At 40.5% G+C, this 11,502-nt stretch overlaps 1 protein-coding gene across 1 annotated transcript in view; it reads right to left on the bottom strand.

The window, feature by feature from the left end:
• Window positions 1–11,502, bottom strand: part of Pdilt (protein disulfide isomerase like, testis expressed) — a 43,141-nt gene that overhangs the window by 10,678 nt on the left and 20,961 nt on the right. The window contains exons 3-6 of the mRNA XM_008843895.2: window positions 6,317–6,450; window positions 5,010–5,147; window positions 637–747; window positions 431–556 (exon numbers count right to left, since the gene is read on the bottom strand). Of these exons, the coding sequence (XP_008842117.1) occupies window positions 431–556; window positions 637–747; window positions 5,010–5,147; window positions 6,317–6,450 (509 nt within the window). The remainder of the gene's footprint in view (window positions 1–430; window positions 557–636; window positions 748–5,009; window positions 5,148–6,316; window positions 6,451–11,502) is intronic.

Raw genomic sequence — 11,502 nt, 5'->3', positions numbered from 1 at the left:
ATATATATATTCATTCTCCAGAATCTCAGCAAATATTTCTCCAGCTATCTGAACCCCTTCATACCTCAGGCTTTCCCTATTCCTTCACCCTGGGCAGGAGGTCTTCTCCCTGTCACTGATCCAAATGCTACCATATTGCCATCACCCACTGTTGGTAAAGGGTGGTCTAGCAAAAGAGGAACAAATGTAGTAGACTTGTTAAGATGAGTGAAAGATCATAGGCATGGCCAAAAACGGAAGCATGGAATATACTTACTTAAAATCAAAATAGTAATCATAATAAACATTATATAGCATTGATATGAAAATCATGAAGTAGGTACAAAAAAATCATTCTTGAATTAATCCCTAATAAGTGGAGAAGAAAATTGGCCTCAGGTCTTGCATGCCCATCAAAGAGCCTCAAAAAGCTATGGGATAGTCTGCAAACCTTGTTTTGGAATTCCTTTGATGCCAGTCTGTAATGCTGAATTATGGTACCATATGGCTCAGAGTTTTTGGAGACAAAGAGCAACATGTGATTCAAGATGTTCAACTCGTAAATCAAATCCTTATTCTGAAATTACAAGGAAAATATGTCATTCGCAACATAAAAACTGTATGCATTGTCCTCCCAGGACCCTTTTGCCCACTGACCTCTGTGTTGTATTCAATCACAAAGCTTGTGAGGTACGATTTTATGACTTGATTGAGATCATATTTGTTGGTACTGTCATTAATAAGCTCTTTGCGTTTCATAATTTTCCCCTTTGTGCCAAAGAAAAAACATGTTAGAGGGTAGTAGTTGCCTTAGTATAAACAATAAATATAAATAGCACAATTTTTCCCTTGGATGAAAGTAAAATACCAAGGACAGTGACAGGTATAATGCATAATCCAGTTACGTAGTAAATATGAACATGGAGCAAGCCAGTCTGTGTGTGGAATGTGGGTATACAACAGATGTGAAATCTCAGTCTGCAATGATAGTGTAACGACTGATAATCCCAGCTGTTGTGTCTGAAATCCATCAAAATACATATACTGAGACTGAGAACCATGCCACACTTCAGCCAAACAATGGCTGAAGACACTGGGGACACAAAGGCAACCCAATGCTGAGGGTTCAGGACTTCCCTGATAGGCAACTCAGAGAAGCTTCCTGCAGTCAAAGCCCCTTCCATCAACCTTCCTTTCTCCCAAAAGTCAGACCTTCATTGTGGTCTAATGGTTATTTGTGTTCCTCGCCTCTTTGCTTTTCTTGAGGCATTTTCCCTAATAAACTCTGTGTATCTAATCCTGCTAGGCAACTGCTTCCCAGATGGATCTGGACAAACATAGGGAATAACATGATGGTTTGTAGCCTGGAATCGAAGTCTATGAGAGAAGCAACAGCAGCTATTTAATAGAATTCAAATTTTATTCCATCTTCTCTTCATCTCCACCAATCCTAACTTGGTCCAGACTTCTCACCTGGAATCTTGGAAATGCTTCCCTGCTGGCCTCCACTTTGCCCCTGGCTTCCCTCCATCCTTCCCTGACATACCGGAAAGACTGATGATGTTAGAAAACAAATATAATTCTTGTTATGATTTTCTTGTTTCAACATGTTATAGCCACAAGTTTTTCTCTGGGTAAAGTTCCAGCTCTTTGCTAGTCACAACTGTGACCCTGGAATACTAATTGGAGACACCTCATGATATTCCAGCCACACTTCCAAACATGTTATATGCTCGATCCTCACATCTCCGAATTCTGTACTATTAATGCTCTCCCTCTTCCTTCTTTGCTTTGTATGTGCATCTCTCTAACTTCTCACATGAGAAAATAAAAGTCACAGAGAAGTGAAGTAACCTTTCCAAGTTTGCTAAGCTAGTAAGAGATGGAACCAAGAGTTAATTAGCTGGTTAGTGAGTGCTGATAATAAACAGTGGACCTCACCCATACTAAGTATGTGCTCTACCACTGAGTTGTACCCCAGTCCTGGAGCCAGGATTTAAAGAGGAAGATGTAACTGCAGAATTCATACTCTAAGCCATTTAAAACATGCCTTTGGGGATGGAGAGCTGGCTCAGCAGTTAAGAGCACTGACTGCTCTTACAGAGGACCTGGGTTCAATTCCCATATGGTGGCTATGAACTGTCATTAACTCCAGTTCTGGGGGAACCCAAAGCCCTCTTCTGACCTCTGCAGCGTTGCATGACATGGGTGCACTCACATACCTGCAGGCAGTATACTCATACACATAATAAATAATAAATAAAAATATAATAAAATAAAACATGCCTTCTTGGTGGTGGGGATAGTACAGAATCCAGATACTTAATATATTTATCATTAATAATAAATACCCAAACTCCTGGAATGTGTTTCCCATGTTTCCTATTTGACTTTTGGTTTTATGGTGGGGATTATTCTACAGAACTGTAAGTATCTATGTCATACAAATCTGATAGTATTTTAATAGGGTTTATGTCATGCTTTATAAAGGCCTTCCCTAATTCCAAGTCTAGAAAAAAGTCTGTCTCATGTCATCTTTTCATTATTTCATGGTTTTGTGTTTCATAAATTTGAATCATGGTCATCTGAAACTTAAGTTGATGTAAGGCATCCTGTCTGGGTACAGCTTTGGCGTTTTATCAATTATTCTTAACATCCTTCATTCAATAATAGACACTTTCTCCACTGATCTAAATAATCATCCTCTTCATATATTAAATTTCTGTATGTATCCTGATCTATTTCTAGTCTCTATGCTGTCCTACTCAAAATTGTGACTTAGATTGCTTTATTCCCTAGCTTAAAACCATTCAATGACTTCTATGGGTCCAAGAGTAAACAGAGACTGAGAGTCACCTTTGAAAGTCAAGGAGACCTGAACATCACTCCACATATCAAGTGTGGCCTCAGATAAGTGACTAACCTCCCTCAGCAACATCTTAATTAACACACTACTATGCATATCTGACTTTGAATGAGGAGCAAGGAAGGTATGTTTCCAGAATCAGACCAAACGACTAGAACCTCTGTAGGATTCTCTGTGGTGATGGAAAACAAGCACACTGTAATCTATACTGGTCTATACAACAGCCAACTAGACCCAAGGGACATGAGACACTTGAAATGTATACAATATGACTGAGGAATTGATAGTTAATCCTGATTGTCAATTGAATTAAGACAGGATTATGTATGTATGTGCGTATGTATGTTTGTATACATGTAATAATAAGGAGGTCATGAAATTGAGAGGGGTTGGGGTGAACATGAGAAGAGTTGAAGGGAAGAGGAGGAAGTGTGGAAATGATATAAATACAGTACTCATGTATGAACTTCTCAAAGAGTAAAAAATTTTTAAAGAAGAAAACTGGTGAAGCACACTTCTGGGTGTGCCTGTGAGGGTGTTTCCAGAGAGGATTAAATAAGGGGAAGACCTGAGTGTGGGCATCACCATTCCATCAGCTAGGGTCCATATAATAGAAAAAGAAAATGCTAATGCAGAAGTCCTGTCTCTGTGCTTCCTGGATGTCGTGGTGTGAGCTGCTCTGCTCCACCAACCCTCCCTATCATAATGGACTCAAACTGTGAGCCAAAATAAATCTTTCTCCCCTTAGGTTTTTTTTCTAAGGTATTTGTCACAGGGACACAAATCTGACTAACAGGAGCTAAAATTTTAATTTAGTTACTTTTACTCTAAATAGTCACATCTACTACATAGTCATTAACTAGCAGTTGCATATTGTAAAGCTCAGGTCTCAATCTCAGAGAGGGAGGAGAGGAAGATATTTAAAGAAGCCTCAGGCCTGAAAGGTCTTGTAGACATCATTAACTATGTCTTTATGCTCATAACAAAAGATCAGTGGGTAAGAGCACTTGCTTTGCAAGCATGAGTTCCCGTGTTCACCCAACACCCCTATAAAAAGCCAAACATAGCTGAACCCATCTTTAACTGTAGCATTGGGAGGCAGAGACAGGCAGATAATGGGAGGTCAATGGCCAGACAAGATAACCAAGCAGTGAGCTTCCAGCTCAATGAGAGTTGAGCGCAATAGAGGAAGACATCCAATGTCCTGCTCTACCCCCAGCATTTGTATAAACCGTCACACTCGCGTGCATGCACCATATACACATAGACACCCCACCACACACACACACACACACACACACATATAAAAGCATTAAAGGGCTTTCAGAAAGGAAGGGGATAGTGATCATCAGATTTCAATTTTGGAAGGACTGTTCTTCAGAGGACCAGAAAAGATCAGTTTGGAGGCTGTTCTAATTAGCCTTTAGAGATAGCAGTCACTTGATTTTGGGGTGGTTAGAATAGAGTTATGGAGAAATAGATAGATCCCAGGGGCATCTTGCATGTAAAATCATTGGGATTAGTTGTGAGGGGTAGAATGGCAGGAGGTGTTAGAACGATTCTTGGTGTTTCGGGCTTATTTCACTAAAGACAGTGGTGTTATCCATTGAGTGATTAAAAATTCTAATTCTTAGGAATCTTGAAGAGGAGATTATATCTTTGAGATTAGCCATGATGACCTGTCTGCTTCTACATACCAAAGTCTGGAGGTAAGAGAAGTCTAGATGAAAATGGATATTTATGTCATGGGTGTATGGAGGATGGCTAGGGAAACATGGACCACAAAAATAAAAATTCATAAGCTGAGAATGGTATACACACCTTTAATCCCAGCATTAGGGAGGCAGAGACAGGCACATCTCTGTGAGATGGAAGCCAGCCTGATCTACACAGCAAGCTCCAGGCCACAGGGGCTATAGGGAGATCAATCAATCAATCAATCAATAAATAAATAAATAAATAAACAAACAAACAAAGATGGAAATGTCCCAGCCAGTTACTGGAGAAGTTTACAATGAAGAATAGATGGATAGGTCAGATTTCATACAAGTCAACTACTCCAATGACACTTAGCGCACAGGTGGCCAAGCTAGAATTTGTCCACAAATGCCATCCCTCAGTGTAAGGAAAGAGGCCCATTATTATCAATAGGATCAAGTCCTACCTTTTTGAACACCAGAACACTATCGAGGATCACGTGGAACCATCCAAAGGTATTTCTGATTTCTATCACTCCAAAAGTTAGCTCTGGGAAGTCCTTGATTACATCATAGAACAGTTCTCCTACTTCCTCCTGTACATCCTGTTTGGGAAAGTATGTTTGGTAAGTCTTTGGGGGGAAGCAAAAATGTCTGACTTATTTTAAAGGAAGATGAAATGGTGGCCAATATGTGTCTTTGTCTAAATTCTGGTGTTTTGCTGGGTGATCTAAATCCCCCTTTATGGATGTTCTATGCCTCGAATGTTTCTCCAGTTATGATTGAAACCTACTCAGGCAAATCCTCAGAGATCAATGGACATAACTGGCTATCTTAATTTTTTTCCAATTATTACAATAAAAGAGAGTCTAACCCAGGAGTTGAGAATATTTTTAACATGAATTCCTTAATCACTTTCAGAAGAGACCATTGATTTGACTGTATGTAATGCCAAATATGAACTGGTATCATGACACAGCTAGAATTCCGACTGTCACTCTTTAATTTGAAAGAAAATTTTGATCAAAACTACTCTCTTCGTGTGTAAATATAATGGCAAAGTTCTGACTTCTACTGGGGGAGAACAATTGCTGTCAACTTGAAGCAAATCAGTTAAGACCCAGGAAAAGCTCATTCTCTGTAAGTAAACATAACTTGTAACATTTATAATTATAAAGCTAAAATCCATAGGAAGTTATCATAAGGCACTTCATAATGATATGTAATTATGAAGCATTCTAAGTATTATAGGTAATATTTGTGTACTTTCTCAAGCACCTTTCCCACTGCATCTGTAATGAGAGTTGATGTGTCTGTTCTTAAGTGGATACATGTGTATGAAGTGTTGATTTATGGTTTTAATTTATACAGAGGAGTAGAATGAGTTTAGGAATGAAAACTGCTTGGCCCAAGCAGCCTAGAAGTCACCTGTCAAAATCATAGAATACAGTAGCTCTTGCACCAGAAAATAAAGTTCTTTTATTCTGTCCTATTTTAAATGAACCCCCTGAGATCAATTACACTATTACAATAAATTAAATAAGTATGCCAGTCTCCTATTATTTTGATCTATTCCCTTCTATCCTGTAACTAACTTCTAACATTTCAACTACCATGCTTTCTGTCTTCATCTGAACCCCTAAGAGCTCTCTCAGACACCTGCTCAGTGAATGGGGAAAATTGATCACTGAGAGAATCTCCTCTCCTGAGCCCCTCCCAGACACAGTGTTTCTCACCCACTGAAAAACCACCTCCAACCCCTTGACCCCAGTACCTGGAAGAAGCCAACGATGACCAAAGGTCTGGATTTCACGAAATATGACAGTTCCTCACCATTGTTAAACAAAAATGCTTTCTGACTAATTTGTCTTCTCAACCAAACAACCAAAGCTGCAGATTCAACCACTCCTGGAGGGAGAGACAATCAAATGAATCCCATATTAATTTTTCCTGAAATAGAGCAAGTTCTGTGTTCCCTAAATTCAATGTACAAAAGTATATTGTGTTCCACCCTTTAAAGACCAAAGTCCGTGTATCCATTTCCTTTGTTCTCCCAAACTTAAGACGTCAATATTAAAAGCAACTGCTAAATGTCACCAACCTCTCACCAAGGTCAGGACACTGTACTGTTTTGTTTGGATTAACCCTTCACAACAACTCTAATCTCTAATGAGAAGATGCTTTTACTTTTTCCACTTTGCAGATGAGAAAAAAAGATTCAGCTAGCTGACAGTCAGTGCACCTAGCACATCTGGGTATCTGACCTAAGAGGAAGCATCCCAGCCTTCTCCAAGCTGATAGGAAAATGAATTGGTTTTCTTAAAACATCAATCAAAAGACTACAGAGTTCTGTAACCTTGTGGAAAATCCCATTTATTTTTCTGCATCTTGAATTCTCTAGCTGAGACCCAAATACCCTCTAAGGTGTCAGAATCCCAACTTCCATCTCTCAGCTACCACACAAGAGGAACCAGCACAGACATCTTAGCTTTGAAAATGAGGGCATGTATTCCTGACCTGGAAACACATATTTGTGTACCAGAACATACACAAGGCTGTGTAGAGATGGACACATCTTTCCTAGGAGCATCGGTTTCATATGACAAGGTGTGCTGGAAAGCTTTAGTGTCAACTTGACACACCTCGGTTGAGGGAGCCTCAATTGGGGGATTGCCTTTATTGGACTGGCCTGTGGCCATGTCTGAGGGGCATCTTCTTGATGAGTGATGTGGGGGGAGCAAGCCAATAAGCAGAGTTCCTCCATGGCCTGTGCTCCAGCTCCTGCTTCCAGGTTCCTGCCCTGAGTTCCTACCTTGGGCTCCCTGATGAACTGCAACCTGGGAGTTGTGAGCTGAATAAACCCTTTCCTCCCCAAGTTGGTATTGGTCAGAGTATTTTGTCACAGCAATGAAGAAACAAACTAGGACACAAGGTAAACTCTTACTTTATGTCAATGTCTGTTGTGGGATGGAAGAGACATTTTTAATGAGTTTTTGAGATAAATGTTTGTTTTGCAGAGCTTTAGAGCACATGAAGACCTTGATTTGTTCACCCATTTATTCATTTATTGGATAGATGTTATTTACTGAACAGATGTTGTTATTATAATATTATAATATGTTGTTACTATATATTATGTTATAATATATTTATATGTATTATATATTATATACATTATATATAATGTTGTATATTATTTGCAGTATTATTAAGTGCCATATTTTGCCCTGAGATATCATTGTTAACAGAAACAAACACATCGCTACTGTTTTGCAGCTCTTATGTTGAGTAAGACGGTCATCAACTAACTATACAATCAAGTATATAATCACATCCAAAGGAAATGTATGAAGGCAAAGTTATAAGAGTCTATACTATATCAAAGATACCTGGCCTGGAAAGTGAGGATAAGAGGGCTTCCTTGGGGCAATGATGTAGGAGCTGAAAACTGCAAGATGCATAGGAGTTAACCATGTAGCAAGTACAGGAAGAAAAGTTTGAGAAAACAGCCTGGGCAAAGGTCCTGCAGGAGGACAGATTGCCTAGTGGAGCTTGAAGAATGGGACCTGAATCGCTGAGGCAACTGGAAAAAGCTTTGCTTTTGGTATCTTTGTTTCTATATTTTGTCTTAGTTATTTTCTATTGCTGTGATAAAATACCCCAACAAAAGCAACTGAAGAGAGATGGGGTTTAGTTGGACTTGCAGCTCAAGGCTCAGTCCATCATGGCCGGGAAGTGAAGGCAGGAAGAGCTTGAAGCAGCTGCTCACATCACATCTACAGTCAGGATCAGAGAGCAAGTTCTCCATTATAGACAGTCCAGGACCCCTGCCTCGGAAACAGTCCTGCCCACAGTTAAAATGGGTCCTCCCCTATTGATCAACCTAATGAAGATAATCTTCACAGGTATGCTCAGCGACGAAACTCCTAGGTGATTTTAGATCCTGCTAAGTTGACAGAGCTAATCATAACCATTCCTAAGACCTTTGAAAATTGTGTTTGCGTGCAGAAATAAATAACATGCACTTTGATGACTTCACAAAACAAACACACCCATATGTCCAGATGAAGAAATGGGATGTGATCAGCCCCTCAGAGTACCTGCTGTCCTTCACCCCACCCTCCCTACCCATTACCTAGGGGTAACTACTATCTGTACTTTTAAAGCATATACTTCATCGAATTTGTTCCCAAATTCCTATAACTGGAATCCTATGGTATGTTAACATTAGTGAGATTCATCCATGTTGTCCATGCACTTGAAAATTAACTTCTACTCCTGTGTAGGATTCCAATATGCATTTTGTAATTTCTTTATCTATTTTCTGTTGAAGGGCACTGGGGTGTTTTCAGTTTGGAAAGTCTAGAATGAATTCTCATGCATGTCCTTGAAGTACAACGAATGGACTTCTGTCATGTATGTGGGCCAAGAGCAGAATACTTGGGCATAGTAAATCCCATGTTAAGCTTTAGTAGATACAAATAAAATTATTCTATAAGCAACGGTGAGGCACTAGGCATGGTGGCAAATGCCTTTGATCCCACCACTGAGGAAGCAGAGGCAGGCGGATCTCTATGAGATCAAGGCCAGCCTAGTCAGCGTAGTGAATTCCAGGCCAGCTATTTCTCTCCTCTCTTTCTCTCTCTGCCCCTGACACACAGGCATACACACACACACACACACACACACACACACACACACATACACACACACCAAAAGCAATAGTAAATCAGGGTGTGATGTTCCACACCTGTAATCTCAACATTCAAGGCAGAAGCAGAAAGATCATGAATTTGAAACAAGCCTGGACTACATAGTGAGACCTTGTCTCAAACAAACAAACAAACAAAAGCCATAAACAACCCAAAAACTCAAATAAGCCTCCAAATGAGTTTACACTTTAGTCATCAGAACTATGCTGATAGTTTGTCTCCATACCTGTCTCTTTCATCCATCCTTCCTCACTGCACTAGGCATTACCTTATGGTCTATTCTATTTTCTTCTTAAATCTATCACTTTCTAAAACTGTTGTTATGATTTGAGAGTTAATTTGTTCATTGTGAGCTGCCGGTAGCTCTACAATGCTGGGCACATACTAGATGCTCAAGAAATCAATGTAAAATGAGGGAATGAAGAGAATGAACCATCAAGAAAGCTTAAGAGAACTTGCTCTCAGGTCTTCTCTGGAATATATGGACTCTATTTGTACCTCTGGATCCTGTGGAGAAAGGTAGTTATGAACTTTACTGACAGCTTATTCCTGAGTGCCTGCAGCTCAGGCACTGCACTTGCTGGACACCTTGCCTCCCTTGGCACTTGACTCTGTGCCAGAGGACACAGTGACAACTCAGGTGTGAATGCCGTGTCAATGATTGACTGGGACAAGAGCTCGGCTGCATATTTCCAAGCACAAGGTGTGAATGCATCACTAATAGAGGCCCCTGGGCAATGTGAGTCTCCTCCCTCTAGGGAGGTAGACACAGCCAAGTTTCTCACCATCAGTCCTTGGAGATTAGAGGAGAGCAGAACTGTGCTTTGACCCAACAAGGACTAAAATCCCACTTGCCTCCTGAGAGGGGTTTCATAAAAGCCCATTGAGATGTGCAGAGCAGCATCTCTGCTCAGAGCTCCAAGGAACTCTGTCAAGTAAGGATCATTACTCCAACCTGGCACCCCATTTCCTCTTTCTCTCGTTGGGGAGTAATATTGAAGAGGGAGACAAGCAGCCCAGAAGTACAAATTGATTTGTTATCCATGTCCTTGCAGTGCAGTCTTGCAATCCTATCTTGTTCAAACTCAACTATTAAGAAAATCATTGTTCCAAGCACTGGACTGTGGTTAATCAATTAATAGTTTGCAGTAGTAAACAATCTACTATCTATTTAAGGTATACCACAATACACAGCAGAGCTCAGGAAACTGTAGCCCTTGGGCTAAATCTGGGCCACTGTTTGGTTTTATAATAAAACTTAATTGGAGTACAGCTGCCACACTCATTGACATAGTGCATCTACACCGCATAGAAGAATAGCTGTGACAGGTTTTCTTGCTCATAAAGCTAAAATATTTGTTATCCAAGTCCTTTTCAGAAAACTTCCCCTGACTTCCCTGCTAATAAGCTGAAGTGCTTTTTTTTATTAAAGAAAAATTCAATATTAAGTAAGAACCAGCCCATCCTGCTGCCATCAGCTCTCCTTGGGCCTGGCCCCTTCTTGTAGAGGCTGTGGGATGACACCTGACTAGCTGGGGAGAGTTAGCCAAATTCTGCAGCATCCATGCCCTTGCTCTAAGACTACCCCCACTACTCCACAGCTTCTCTTCTAGCTGGTAAGAACCAGCCCACCCTGTTCCTGTCAGTCCTCCATGGGCCTTCCTGCTGGAGCTGCTTGTGAGCACCTGACTAACTAGGAGAGTTATCTAGTCCCTGCCACTTGAGGTCACCATGCCTGGGTTTTGGGACCAGCCCCAGCTGCTGGGCCCAGGGCTCATGCTTTCTCTGCTTAGCTGCTTAGAATTAGCCCAGCTGATCCCCACCAACCCAACTTGAGCCTAAGCTCCTTTCCTCTCCTGAAGAGCTTGTGACTAGCCTGCATGCATCCAGCCAGTCCCTCCAATAAAAAAAGAAACAAAATAGAGAGCTGGGAGCACGGACCTACTAACTACTCATACCTGATCAGAAAGCAACGGAGCTACAGCAACAATATAAAGAGACTCAAACTTCAAATGAGCAAAAGCAGGCCTGAATTTCATGTCAGACACAGAACCAACAAAAGAATTCCATATGCCCAAATCACAATGAAAGAACACAAATAATATAAGAAACCAAAGTAATATGTCTGCATCAAACCCCACCTGTCCTATAGAAGTATTCTACAGTAAAAACTACCCAGAGGAAACCCAGGACACAGAATTTAAAAGAACAATCACTAATGTGATCAAAGAATTCAACAAATTAAAAG

Source organism: Nannospalax galili, unplaced genomic scaffold, assembly GCF_000622305.1.
Source record: "Nannospalax galili isolate Female #2095 unplaced genomic scaffold, S.galili_v1.0 scaffold381, whole genome shotgun sequence".
NCBI lineage: Eukaryota > Metazoa > Chordata > Mammalia > Rodentia > Spalacidae > Nannospalax > Nannospalax galili.
This window is presented reverse-complemented; position numbering and strand designations above follow the sequence as displayed.